Source organism: Emydura macquarii, unplaced genomic scaffold (assembly GCF_026122565.2).
Source record: "Emydura macquarii macquarii isolate MOO-44397 ecotype Brisbane River unplaced genomic scaffold, CSIRO-AGI_Emac_v2 contig_587, whole genome shotgun sequence".
In the NCBI taxonomy this organism is placed as follows: domain Eukaryota; kingdom Metazoa; phylum Chordata; order Testudines; family Chelidae; genus Emydura; species Emydura macquarii.
Window position 1 is genome coordinate 1235124 of NW_027130724.1, and position 15012 is coordinate 1250135.

The following is a 15012-nucleotide window of genomic DNA, read 5'->3' on the forward strand; positions in this document are numbered from 1 at the left end:
GGGAATTATTTTTCCTACATGACCCGACCCTCAATCTGTGAAATCTCCTTGGAGCTAGATAATGTGTAAATTTGTTATAAGTCCAACATTTGTAACTAACCTTATCATCAGGAGACAGGGAGTGCAAGTGCTTATGGATATATCAGCTGCAGTGTATTACCTGAACTACTATCATACTCAAACTTGTAGCTGCAAGAGATTTCTGGTTTTCTCACCTGGACATATTTCCCTGATCCCATGATTCACTTGGGTAACTTTGCTCCACAGGTTGGATCTGAAATGGACACACTTATTTGCAGCCAGGATGGGGCCATGTTTTTTCAAGTCATCTAGATTGTTTTGGTGCATTTGGAGAAGGGACCTGTAACAGATTGGGGCCATGCGTTGGCCTTGGAGGGAGGCCATGCCTCCTCACAGCCCATGATATGGAAAGCCCCCAGGGACAAAGGCAGGGGCTTACATCAGTCTCAGTGCCCGATCCTTCAGGCAGGGTGGGACAGCAAATACAGATAGGGCAAGCAACAGTCAGGGGCTGGCCTGCATCCAGGCAGTCCCTTAGGGGTGTCTAGGCTCAGGCTGTTCAGGCAGGGCAGTGCAGCCAACAGTCAAGGGCTTAGGTGTATATAAGCCCAGGACCTTCAGGCAGGACTGGGCAGCAAACAGCTAGGAGGTCAGGCAAGGTGGGAGCACCAGCACAGTCTAGAAGCTCAGGCAAGGGTGACGAGGCAGCTGCCACCTCAGGGGTTGGGGTTGGCAGCAGGAAGGAGAGTAGGTGCTGATGTTGTCTCTATTTTTCCCCCCTGAAATGGTCTTGGAAAGTCAGCTGTTTTATGGTGGTTGGTGATTCCAAAGAACACATAGTGTTTCTGTGTACCTGGAATTTATAGGGGATGGTACTTCCTTAGTTAACCATAAAACACCTCCTTTTGAAACTGGGCAAATCAAGGGGTCAGTATGCTCTGAACAGAGAGTGCAATCCAGTCATATGCCAGGTACCAAATTATAGCCTGTGGTTAGTCCAGAAATTTCTTCTTTACTAGAAGGTTCTGACAGATTCCCGTGATGTTAGCCTCAGACAAAGATGGGCCTCAAAATGACGAAAGACATGAAACAGTATCTTGACGAAGTGACATCAGTCTATGCTTCTGGGAAAGATATTCAAATTGTATCATATAGTTTAGGTATACAGAATAGACTTAAAACTAATTTGCTAAAACTAATTAATTGCCCATCTAACATTCACTCATCCTTTTTCTTGCATCCATTCTAGTTCTTGCAATAAACTGTGATATAGCAAAGGCAGAAGGCTGTAGAAAAGTGATTGAAGGGAGATATGTAAGCCTCAGAATGCTCCAGGCTCTGTTCCCTGCAGTTTAGCTGAGAGTTGTTAGGGGGCAATTAGGAGCAGCTGGGGCTAATTAGGGACCAGCCAGGTGCTCCATAAAAACCCTCTGACCCAAACAGACAGGGCACGAGCTGGGAGGAGCAGGAGTACCGTGCTGTGTGTAGGAGTACTGAGTTGTGAGGAGGAACAAACCAGAGTGCAGAGATTCTGTGGAGGAGTGGACTGGAGGAAGGTACCAGGCTCAAGAAGCCAGAAGGAGGGGGAAAATTAGCCCAGGGGAAGAGAATTTGCAGTTGGGAACATGGTGCCAGCAGCACATAGCTGCTTCTCACAGGGCCCCTGGGCTGGGACCCGGAGGAGTGGGTGGGCCGGGGTCCCTACCCCCTTCTCGGGGAAAATGGAGTGACTGGAGACGCCCTGACCCACTACAAGCTATGGAAGCGTGAGGCCCACTAGGGTGGACTTGGCTGTCTCCCACAAAACCTAAATATATCTTATAAGTTATTGTGACATTCTTCAGGGTACAAGCTGAATTCCTGAATAGCTATGTCTCCATAGCTCTCCAGTCTGGGATGCTTTTTACAATGCTTTACTGGTGAACATCCACTCTTGACCCTATAACACACATCCTCCAGCATGTAACTTACTCCCAACTACACAGTATTGAGTGCTTCTAGCTAGCTACTCATTAATTACACTGCAGAAGAACACCAGCAGCTTCTCAGTCCCAAACTTTCCCCCAGAAATGTGCATCTTGTACTGCCCAGTCGGCTCACTGTGCAAGACAAGCTCATATAAAATCAGTCATTGTATCAATGGAAAATGATGTGCACAAATCTTATTATCTCAAGTGGAGGTTCCCCAAACACTTTAATCTAAACATACTGGTTTAGATAAAACAGTAAAACAAGTTTATTAACTACAAACAGAAAGATTTTAAGTGATTACCAGTGAGGAGGCATAAAAGTCAGAATTGTCTACAAAGTAAATAAAAAGATAAAATTGCAATCTAATGTCTAAACTTATCAAGCTGAGTGACCTTAAAAGCAAAAGGGTTTTCTCACCAAAAGCTTACAGCAATCTGTATTGTCTGGAAAGTCTCCCAGCCAGGATTCCTCCCCCTTAGTTCAGCATCCTTCAGGTATTCCTGGATCTCATCAGCAGAGAGATGGGAAGAAGAGTAAAGTCAAGTGTTTTCCTTCCATGTTTATAATTCAATTTCTTGTGGTAGAAACATCTTTGCTGAGTCATGGTGACATGCAGTCTTCTGTGGACATGATGTTTGAATCATCCCTGTGATTGAATGTAAATTTCTTGTTTGTCCCTTTCCCTCCTGCTGAAGGACAGTTGCTTTTACACCTGTCTGGGTGCTTTGTCTCTGGAAAAACTGGTTTGGGACTGCTTTTCTTAAATTTGGAGCATGTCAGAGCAATGTTATACAGTAGAATCTTATAACTTTATCAACATTACATGTAAACACATTTTACCAGGACAATAAAGTTCAGTAGATTATAAGTTTTCAAATGATCCCTCTTAAGGCATACTTTGTACAAGATTTATCATAATTCTTTGAAAAGAGGTGAACATGGGGTTTGATACCTGACAGTTCCTTCATAGACAAGGATTGATGAACTGGAACGGGTTGATTAACTGGATGAGTGTTCACAAGCCTTAAAGGAATCAACCATCTGGGTAAAAGTTCACAATCTAATTGTGATCGAGGCAAGACCTTAATTATAGAATCACAGAAATGTAGAGCTGGAAAGAACTTGGAGACGTCTGGTTTTCTAGCCTCTTGTTCTGAGGCAGGACCATGTATACCTAGACCATCTCTGTTTGTCTAACCTGGTCTTAAAAACCTCCAGTGATGCAGATTCCACAAGTTCCCTTGGAAGTCTGTTCTAGTGCTTAACTATCTGTAAAGTTAAAAAACTTTTCCTGATATCTAAACTAAATCTCCCTTGCTGCAGATAAAGCCTATTACTTCTTGTCCTATATTCAATGGACATGGAGAACAATTATCACTGTCCTCTTTATAACAGCCCTTAACATATTTGAAAACTGTTATCAGGTCTCCCTTCAGTCTTAATTTCTCAAGATGAAAAATCTAGTTTTTTTTAATCTTTACTCATGTGAGGTTTTCTAAACCTTTTATCATTTTTGTTGCTGTCCTCTGGATTCTATTAATCTATATCTGTCTTAAAGTGTGCTGGCCATTCTTGGACTGTCAGCTGAAGCCTGACCAGTGTTGAGTAGAGCAGGAAAGTTACCTCCCATGTCTTACATATGACACTCCTGTTAATATTAACCCAGAATATTAGTCATTTTTGCAACTGCATCATATTGTTAACTCATATTCAGTTTGTGGTCCACTATAACCCCCAGATCCTTTTCAGCCATACTATTGCCTAGCCACTTATTCCCCATGTTGTAGTTGTGCATTTGATTTTTTTTTCTTCCACAGTACTTTGCATTTGTCTTTATTGAATTTTATCTTGTGGATTTCAGACCAATTCTCCAATTTGTCAAGGTTGTTTGAAATTCTAATCCTGTCTTCCAAAGTGCTAGGTCCTTAAGTACCCCAGGATGAATTTCATCAGGCCCTGCCAACTTGACTACATCTAACTTTTATTTAAATATTTTTACCTTGTTTTATCTCTATTTTGCATTGTATACCTTGCCCCTTGTTAATATTAATCATGTTAAACAATTGGTCACCATTAACCTTTTTAGTGAAGACTGAAGTAAAATATGCATTAAACACCTCAGCCTTTTTGATGTAATTAGTTGTTAGCTGTCCTTCCTCTCTAAATAGAGGACCTACACTTTCCTTTGTCTATCTCTTGCTCCTAATATATTTATAGAACCTCTTACATAGGAACATAAGAATGGCCATAGTGAATCAGACCTATGGTCATTCTAGCCCAGTGTCCTGTCTTCGAACAGTGGCCACAGCCATATGCTCCACAGAGAATGAACAGAACAGGGCAGTAATTGAGTAATCCATCCCCTGTCATCCAGTCCCAACAGTTAGAGGTTTAGGGATATCCAGAGCATGGGGTTGTGTCCCTGACCATCCAGAGCATGGGGTTATGAACTATTTTTTGAACCCAGTTACAATTTTGGCTTTCGCAACATCCCCAATTTTCACAGTTGACTGTGCATTGTGTGAAGTACTTCCTTTTGTTTGTTTTAAACCTGCTGTTACCAATTTCATTGAGCGACCCCAGGTTCTTGTGTTGTGTTACTTATTGCCTTTTATATCCCTTCCCAGGTATAATTCATTTTGTACCTTAATCTTTCTAATTTTTTCCCTACATGCTTGTGTTATTCTTTTGTTCTCATCTTTAGCAGTTTTTCCATGTTTCCACTTTTGGTAGGATTCCTTGTCAAGTTTCAGGTCAGTAAAGAGTTCGGAATGGGCCATATTGACCTCATTTTTTTCAACAATAAAGAAAATACATTTTGTTCCTTTTTTTTTTTTTCGGATGGTTCCCTCTTGTTTATTTTAGGAGAGATGTCTTTTCTCCCCTGTGCGTTCATGAAATGTCTGGACTGTTCTAATGGGAAATAAAGCAATGATTGAAATTGTTTGACAGGAGAGAGGCTTATGCTCTACTACCTATGCTTCACTGATCCAAAATCTAAGAGTTATGGGAGTTCCCAACCTATCTCACTCTGAAAGCACAACACAAAAAATGAGAATCATGTAATATCTTCAAAGGACTGCATTATATTTTAGGATCCCACTAATTTTAGATGCCATAATGGACAAAGCAAGGTGCTCCCACAAAAAGACTGGTCTTATATTTTTAATCTTTTAAATACTTTGAATAACATCTTCAGATACCATTATTGAATAATAGGCAACAAAGACAGATCACAGTGTGAACAACACTAACACTTGTGAGTAACGAGAGAGACCTTGAACATACTGCTGTGTTCTGAAATAGCTGTAGTCTATGGCCCAAGTCCTTTAAACACTTACTGTTGTGAGTATAATGAGTAGTCCCACTGAAACACTGGACCTGGTAGCATTTGCACAACTGGGCCATATGAACAATGTCCTGTTTATGTCATGGCAAGGTGGACCTAAATTCTGCACGAAGTTTTCTTGATTTTTGTGGCATTCTGATGTGACAACTAGAAATTATTTGATAGCTTCATTTACATTTTAAAAAACTGATTATAGAGAATTAAATAATAAATTGAACAAATAGTGCAATAGTCCCTGTGATTTTAAATGTTTACTGGTATTTTTAATTAAATTTACTTTACACATTTTCAGTTTTCAATATGAATATTGTATTGACAATACATAACCGCATCCTTAAAACTGCATGGATGAATTTGGTTAAGGGACAACTGGGGCTTTTACACTGGACTGGATTAGTAGATTGCATCTATCCCTTTGAAGATGACTTACAGGCAGAACCCTGGCTACTCTGTGATTCTGTGGCTTTAGAACTTTCCTCCAGAATCCAAACTTTCATTTAAAAGAAAAGTGTGTTCCTTTTTGTATATGTATATGCCATTTTAGATGTTCAGGGGATCCTGACTATCTTTGTCCTTTGTGTTTTCACAAGTTTGAGACTTTTTGGTCAGGTAGTTACATACATTTTCAGTGGGGGTGGGGCCAACAGCAGCACTTGGAGCAAAAGCACCTACCAGGAGAAAACAGGTTGCTGCTGTTTAAACAATGGTGTTCCAGAAAGATCTGAGAGAGAGGTTATGATGGTTTATTTGTGTCAGTAAGTGCTCACCAACATACATTTTTTCACCATCAAACCCTTAATTTGTGATGCAGTCATCTGAAATTCTGTGCAAACTTTCCTATAAGTACTAATACCTTGACACTAACATTAAAGAAATATTTTATTTGACATTGCTAAAATACTGTACGCTACTGGTTTTTGGTCTTTATGGAGTAAAAACAGGCTTCCTTACCAATAGCATGAGTTCTTCTAATAGGTAACCAGCCTAGCTCCGTACATATGTTTTTCCTTATTCTGTTTATTTTGCTCATTTAAATTGGCCAGGTGGCCACCTAACAAAGACAGACAAACTCTATATACTTGATTTTTAAAAATGTATTATTGTCATTACATACATCAAAGTATGCATTAATGCTTTTATTGTCTATTTTCATTCTCCTGGCTTTTTGAGGTATTCATGCAGGACTGGGCTTAGAGTGCCCTGAAAAAAGTGAGGGGTCTATGATGATTTGAGGGTAGCAGCTTCAGTAAGAAAGTGCTTAAAGTGTCCCCATCAATGACCCAGCTCAATTTTTAATTAAAAAAAATTGTTTTTGCTGGTTCTGTAACCCCTTACAATTCCCCTCCTCCCACCATTCCACACTAGGTTCTGGATAAGGAAACTGGGTTTTGACCTATAAAATCCTATATGGATTGGACATTACCTTCCTTTTGTCCACCTCTCTGTTACTTTTGATCAGCAGAGATGGTGAGCCCTATTTGGTATAAATAAGAAAGAGTTGCTAGCAGGGTGTTTGCTATGAGGGCCCCACAGCTTTGAAAGTCATTTTATCGCCTGGTCTGAAATTAGCTGAATCTTCAGGGCGTGTTATGAAGCTCATTTTTTTTTTTTTTTTTTTTTTTTTTACTGGATATCTGAAAAAGCCTGGGGAAGAGGGAATGTAAGGGTGAGGAGTTGTTGGTGATGGAAGGGAATTTGAGATTTTAAAATTGCCAGGCTTACTGGTAGTAGGTTATATAAAATTGTACTGCTGAATTTAAGAATATTTTTAAGTTATGTTAAGAACCCATCAAGCATCTGGATAGACACCCAGTTGTAGTATTTACATAAATTGAAATTAAATTATATAATAAAATACACATGAAGTGTATTAATCTATATAAGAATTCCTATTAGAAAAGTTGACATTTCGATTAAATAATTTTGTTTGCACATGTGACTTATTTCATTATGATTTATTTCAGCTTGTGATACCAAGATTGATATATCTATTGGAAAAACAAATAAACAAACAGCTAACATTTAGGTATGATATTGCCAAGGGATATGTCCAAGGAGAAGAAGATACAAAATATTTAATTGAGCAGATTGCTGGTCATGAGACAATTTCTAAGGTGAGGGAAAATAATAGAAAGCATAGGAAATAGTTAAAATGTGCGCTTTGACAATTGTAGTCTATATCCTTTAAAAAATTATAGATTCAAATTGACAAATGGAAGTTAAAATAGATAAAGTAAAGCAAAATAAATGTCAGAATGATCAAAAACAAATTATAGCAGAGTTGATACGTGAAGTGCATACTGCACCTTTTCAAAGGATGATGGAGCTGCTACTCCAGCTTTCATGCCTCCAGGATTCTTAGTCAACCAGAGCTCCTCTAAGTATTTCCACTGCAGCCTGGTCCCTCCTCAGCCCCCCTACAACATGGGTTATGGCTTAACATCAATCTAACCCGAACTCACTTACTGCTAACCCCTATATTTAATGGACTTCAACTATATTTGTACTAAAATGTATTTAAAATATGAACTCACAAAGGTGTATGTATCTTTTGTAATAGAAATTGCATTTTCCTTTATCTTACAGGAAATAAATAAAATTATGGAAAACAATAAACAAGATGCTATGAAAGAGCTAGGTATGTAAAATGGAGATGATATATTACAGTATGTATCAAATGTGTTCCGTTAATCTTGAAAAAGGAAAAAGGTTACAGCTTCAAGACCAAGGCTCCTTGTGTGCCTTTGGCTCTATATATTCAGTTTCTTAAGATATCGTGTGTGCCAACCTAACAGCCAAAGCTTTCTAAAGGATTTTATTGAAGATTTGAAATGTGTAGGTGTATCTCAGGATAACTATTTGAGAGAATGAATTTCTAAGCCCTCTTGGTTGTCATATATTTACATCTTAGTTTGAATATCTTTCATGGGGAAGTAATAGTTTATCACTAAACTTCTAAAGATGCATTGAGAAGATTATCTTGTTTCGTTTGGCCTGGTACCTGAAAACAATTTTCCTTTTGTCTGGTTCCAAACTCCCCTTTAAGAAGCCATTTTATGTGTAATCCTTCTGCAGTCAGCAGCAACAAGGGCCGGGTTTAATATCTAGGGGTTCCTTTCAACAATACAACACAAAACCAGCTCGAGCCCTGACCCAGTAACCTGGGACAATTACATACTACCCCTTGCCTCTAGAGGCAATATTTCCCTTCTTGCAAGTGCAGAGACTGAGGGTAGAAAAGAGACTTTTAATTAAAAAAAAAATGGGGAACAGGAAGTAACCCAGCATTAGCTTGGGATAACACCACAAGCAGGTTTCACATGCATAAAACCATGAATAAAATACTCACACCCAGCATGGAGCTTGCCTCTCCACTGGCTGCCCTGCCTGCTGCCCCGTCGACCATTGGCTGTGCTGCCAACCACTCTACTGGCTGCTACGCCAGCTACTCCGTGCCACTGGCCACTCTAACTGCTCTAATGTACACTGTCGCTTTGCTGCTACCTGCTTTTCTACTGCGACCTCTGCAGGTCAGTCTCCTGAGGTTCCTCCCAGCTCTCAGTGACTTTCAGCTCTCAGTGATTTTTAGCTCTTAGTAGGAGAACATCATTTGGGCAGGAATGCTGTCCCACAGCAAGTGATTTTAGCTCTAGTGGTCACTTAAAACAAAAATACTCCTAATGGAGCCTTAATTAGCTCTACCTTTGAACAATCAGGAGGGGCAGATCAAACCATGCCTAGGGCTCTTAAGCAAAGCCCACACCTCCCAGCAGGGAAACCTATCCCCACCTCCTCTACCTTTCATAGTGGTCTGTATCTGAGCCCCCAGTTTACCGAGTTCAGTTCAGGTAAGGACAGGCTAAGCACAGTTCTGCTGCTCTTTGCATACAATAAGAACAACATTGTATTACTCTTGTATTTAACACTAAAGTGATCTGTAACCTAATTCTAGCCAAAGTGATCATTTGGGTAAAGCAGTCCCATCATGCTGAGCACCTGGGCAGGGTGGGTGTGCTCTTACAAATACTGTCAGGCCCTGAAGCCTGTTTCCCTCCCACCAGCCAGCTCGGCAGGGGAGAGCTCATTCAGACCCTGCTTACATCTGCATTCGATATTAACAAGCTACATTGATTTAGCAAGCAAAATGTTGCTATCTTAGACTCAGCTGATTCAATGTCCACAAAGTCTTGTAGAAGTCCACAGCTTCTTTCTATTGGCCTAGCTTCAGTAGAAAAAACTGTTGTGCAAGGCATTCCACAAGGGAGGTAGCTACTTTGTGAGTAGAGCTGGCTCAAGTTTTGACTGAAGTCTTGTTGGCTATCCACTTTTATTTCACATTGTAAGTTGGATCAGTTACACACTTTCGCCACCACGCTAGTAGATGCAGTGCAAGTGGCTACATGATGTTAATTACACCGCTGTTCTTACTGATTGTTATGTCACCATTATATCTGGTATTTAAGTTTCTATGGAGGCAGTGAAAGCAACAGTTTCTCTCCTGAATATGATCTCTGAGTCAATCATGAGTTAAGTCTTGCTCTTCACTGAGTCAAGTACTCTCTAAAAATATCCTTTAGACAGTGGATAATCACTTGGATCCACCTGCAAACAGAAATGTAAACATACAATAATTTAAAGATAGTTACTTGTGAGTAATCAATGCAACAAATCTATTAAGCGGGTTGAATATTTCTTTCTAAAAATTAACAGGGTCCTTGTTTAGGCACCAATTATGTGAGGAATATACACTTATTAGGAATTGGTCAGCTTTTAGGTTGACCAGCTGGTATCCACCTTAAAGAATCTCAAGCCCACATTGCTTATGGAAAGAAATGCTCAATATGTAAATCAACTTTCCTTCAAAAGCTAACGGTGTGCCTTTTCAAGCACCAAATATATTAAGAATACAGGGGTAGTTCTATGGACTGTCACTAGGTGGGCCACAGAGTTCACCCCATTATCTACCACAGGACTCCTTAATGCTGGAACTCTGTTTCACAGGAAGAAATATCTGAACTATTCAGGTATTCAGTTTTATATATTTTATTAACTAAATTCAACTAAATTAAATAACTAAGCAAAAAGCATAAAATACAATACATAAAACCAAATCAAATTATAATAAAGTAGGTTAATATCAAATCAAATGAATCTAGTTACCAGTTGGATTAAACCATCAAATAATTCTTGATCTAATATCTAATAATTTGGGAAGGCAGCAGTCTTGTTTTAGCTATCAGTCCCAAAATATAAAAGAGAATTATCAGTCTCAATGCCAATTAATATATTCATATTTCAGCCAAATGGCTGCTACAGAGAGGATCAAATCATTCCCAGATGGAAGCTAATGTTTGAGACTACATCTCTGGTGTAAAAGCAATCTGCCCAAATTACTGGCTGTGAAGCAGCAATCCACCTACCACACACATACAGAGGGTTACATGAAACATACTCATACCATTCAAATTCTCATATCATTCAAAACGATGCAGCTTGTTGAATTTGATTTTCAAATGAGAAATGTAGATGAAAAGAACATGATTTTCAAGATTAAACAAACAATTCCTAACCCATAAAATATATGGAAGTGTGATCTTTTAATATATATGGTTAATTAATATAAGGCTGTTTTAGGTGTTTCAGAAACTATTCAATAGACTCCATTCTCAGATAAATTCTTTGAGTTCTATCCATACATATTCCTCATTAAGCACATTAACATCCACACACTTTCCCAGCCATCTGTTGGAGTTAAAAAAAAATGAAAATGCAAGAATGCTAACAAATACTGGAAAAAGAAAACCCAATAAAAAGGTCGAAACTTGTGCAGAATGACTGTCATATCGCTTGTCATTTAATGCAGCCTCAGGAAGCTGATATTTGGTTGAAAAGATTATGCAGTGGTGGTTCTTGGAGTGCTTGAACTTATCCATTCCATGTTAGGTGTGTGCGCACTTCAAGCACGTTAACTGGAAATTTTTTCCTTCAGTGGTACCCATTGGATGGGTTCTAATGTCCTCTGGTGCCGTACGCCTACGGCGCCAGTATAAAGGGACTGGCCGACCCAACACCCCAGTGAGTTCCTTTTTGCCATCCGTGATAGTCGCTGGAACTGATTTTCTTGCTATGGCAAGCTGTACTCAGTTGTCTTGGTTTTTCATCTATTTCCCATTTCTTTCTTCACTAGTTAGTTATTTTCATTTGGACGCTGAATGCTTTTTTTACATAGTTTAGTTGGGGCTTCTCGCTTGTTAGTGGAAGCCTAAGCCTTTGAATGACCTGCGTGCTAGCTACTTAAAGTGCTTGGGTGAGGCTTATACCTGGGACTGTTGTCATATCTGCTGGAAGTTTAGGCCTTGTACAAAGAAGGATCAAGAGGTCAGATTGATGTTCCTATTGATGGAAGAGGCACTCAGACCCTCTTCAGAGCCAAGCTGGCCGGACTTGGCACCGAGTGTTTCAGCATCGGTGCGGAGTGCTCCTCCCACCATGAGAGGCTCGGCACTGTTCCTGGTGCCAAGAAAGAAACATAAGAAGCACCTGGCCAACAGGGGGCATTCCCCAATTCAGAAAATGGCCAAGCACAGGAAGCGCAGCAGAGTGCTACCTAGTCGGGCCATTGACTCTGAGTCTGGTAACAGACCAGCCAGTGCTGGAGGGACAGTGAGGTTCCAGGACTATCGCAGTGTTGCCCACCCCGGAGGTGTTCATCGCAGTCAAAGACTTGCTGGCACTATTGATACTGCTGGTGTCAGCAATGCGGGTGGGCAGAAGGGAGTATGTTACCTGAAGCTGACACTAAGTACTGTCTAGGGGGGAAAGTCCTTTAGCAGCAACAACCCTTAACCAAGGGGCAAGGCTATTCAGGGAGAATCAGGGTTTTGTCCCATAGAATGTCCATCTGTTTCCTCAAGGGCCTAGAAAGACTATACCCACAGCTTCAGGAACTCATGCCCCCATGGGACCTAAACTTGGTCTTATCAAAATTCATGGGACACCTGTTTGAGCCACTGGTGACGTGCCCCATCATATTTTTTCTGGAAAGTGGCCTTTCCAATGCCTCTTACTTCAGCCATAAGGGTCTTAGAGATTCTGGCCCTTAACTCAGAACCCCCGTACACAGTCTTCTTTAAGGACAAGGTACTTGTGCATTCCTGCTGAAGACAGTTTCACAGTAATTAGGCAATTTTTCTGCCAGTTTTCTTCCTGAAACCTTGCACAAACTGGGAGGAGGAACATCTCAACACACTGGGTGTTAGATATGTCCTAGTGCTCTATATAAAGAGGACAAAACCGTTGTGTAGATTCACACAGCTCTTTGTGGCGATAGCTGACAGGACGAAGGGTCTTCCCGTCTCAGCTCAGAGGATCTCATCCTGGATTACAGCCTGCATTCGCACATGCTATGAGCAGGCAGGGGTCCTACCAAGGGGGCTGTCTTGACTGCCCATTCTACAAGGGTGCAAGCTTCCTCAGTGGTGTTCTGCCTAGGTCCCTATCCAGAACATTTTCAGAATGGCAACATGGTAATCAGTGCACACATTTTCTTCCCACTACACAGTCACCCAGCAGGCCAGGGATGTCGTCGGGTTTGGTTGAGCTGTAATACACTCAATATGTCCATGAACTCCAATCCCACCTCCTTTTTTCCTGTTTGGGAGTCACATAATGTGGAATGGACGTGTGCAATCACTCGAAGAAGCAAAATCTGTTAATTACCATAACTGTTGTTCTTCAAGATGTGTTGTACATGTCCATTTCGTGACCTACCCTCCTACCTCTGTGTCATAGCTGGCAAGAAGGAACTGAGGGGAGTATGGGGATGGTCAGTTCTTTTACACTGGTGCCATGAGCGCACAGCACCAGATAGCGCTGGAGCTTACCTGATAGGTACGACTGAATGAAAAATTTCTGGCAACTGCTCGAGGCACATACACACCTAACATAAAATGGACATGTGCAATGCATCTCAAAAAACAACAGTTCAGGAAAGGTTAGTAACCATTTTTTTTTGTAGTTCCACTGTTTTAACGTTGATGTACTCACTGGCCTACTAGGAGTTAGTTGCTTGTAGATGGCAAATCTTAGATGTTGCTGAATCAGCCCACAGACATTATCTCAACTATCTGACAAAAGTCCCAAGGCAACAATAATACAAAATCACAAAGCCAGCAAAAAGTTGGAACTGATATCATAGGAGAACACCAGTTGTGCATAAACTTAGTCATGTAACATAGATGAACAGTTCTTTGTTCAGCAGTTCCTGTTCTACAGGCAGATGCTTATACTTCCCTTTTGTATTTTGTTACTTAGAACAAAAATAACTTTTCTCCCAAAATCACAATATTGGAGTTTGATTTTCATATATAAGATCATCTGCTTCAGACTTATATGAGGGGAAGATGAATGTCATAGGCTTTTTTTGCTTCCTTCTTCATGGTAAATACAGACATAGAACTTTAGGTGAAGGATTTTTTCTATAAAAGTGAATAAGAAACAACTATGACAAGGAATTATACAAAGTAATTTTTCTTTTATTGATTTGTCAAGCATATTTAGTATTTCCCTTTAAGTGTTACCATTGAAAGCATACTTAAGTAGAAAACTTGGAATATTTCTTATTTATTTTAGGTTTAATGCAGCGTGATTATCCAGATATTGTTACTGCTGTGAAAACCAAACAGGCAGTCCAAACTGTGCTAAACACAGCTACAGAAACTCTTAAAGTATTGATATCTGGTGGAATTGTTGATAAAAATGAAGGAGCCAAACTACAAAAGGTAATAGAAACATTTCAGAGTGTTCATGTGTAAATTAGCTGCTGAATATATGGCTTTCAGTCATGCTACCATTGTAAATGCACTGTCAGTAAGTTGCCAGATGACACCTCTCAGAAGCACAAAATTGGAGGGTTGGAAAGGGTTGGTCTAAGTAGCATGTTTAAAAGAACTTTTAATGTGGAAATGACAAATATCTAAATATAACCATCCACCAGGATTCTTGCACTTGGTGTCTCTGCCTCCTGGTCTGAGTCTGGCAGAACTGCAGCAGGTCTATATTGTAGCATGTCTGGTGAAAATGCTGTATGCTGACAGGAGAGAGCTCTTCCATCTGCATAATCACTCCACCTCCATGAGAGGTGGAAGCTATGTTGGCGGGAAAGTGTCTCCCACCGATATAGCGCCGGTGTGAATGCAGCCTAGGTCACTGTAATTTGCATTGCTCAGGGGGTGCCTTTTTCACATCCCTAAGTGACATAAATTAGATCGACTTAACTGATGGTGTAGATCTACCCTCATAGAATATTTTATTCCTAACATCAGTGGTGGTAGGGTAGAAAATGAACCAGTACTCCCTACTGGCCATTGCATATCATGCCACATATAGTAGAAATACTTCCAGACATTCCAGTAAGTTCATTCTTGGCTGTGGTGAGAGAAGGAGCACCTGAATTTTTGTGACTTTAGCATTGTGTCAGCTCTTCATGTATCCTTTCTTTATTTTCTCCATTGACTGATTGGTTTTTTGTTTGTTTGTTTAAACAGTAAGACCTTGGTTTTCAGTGCTTCGGTACAATTTTTAATTTGATGCTCCTGCACTGTATTTGTCCAGCACCCTTTGTCCAGAAAACTCTGGCCTCAGCACCAGCCTGTTTTGCAAAAGGGTTTTTG

General features: G+C 40.2%; 1 protein-coding gene across 1 annotated transcript in view; it reads left to right on the top strand.

The window, feature by feature from the left end:
- The window catches only part of LOC137148007 (solute carrier family 9 member C1-like), a 192392-nt gene that overhangs the window by 148785 nt on the left and 28595 nt on the right, over window positions 1–15012 (top strand). The window contains exons 12-14 of the mRNA XM_067540414.1: window positions 7306–7455; window positions 7928–7979; window positions 13973–14121. Of these exons, the coding sequence (XP_067396515.1) occupies window positions 7306–7455; window positions 7928–7979; window positions 13973–14121 (351 nt within the window). The remainder of the gene's footprint in view (window positions 1–7305; window positions 7456–7927; window positions 7980–13972; window positions 14122–15012) is intronic.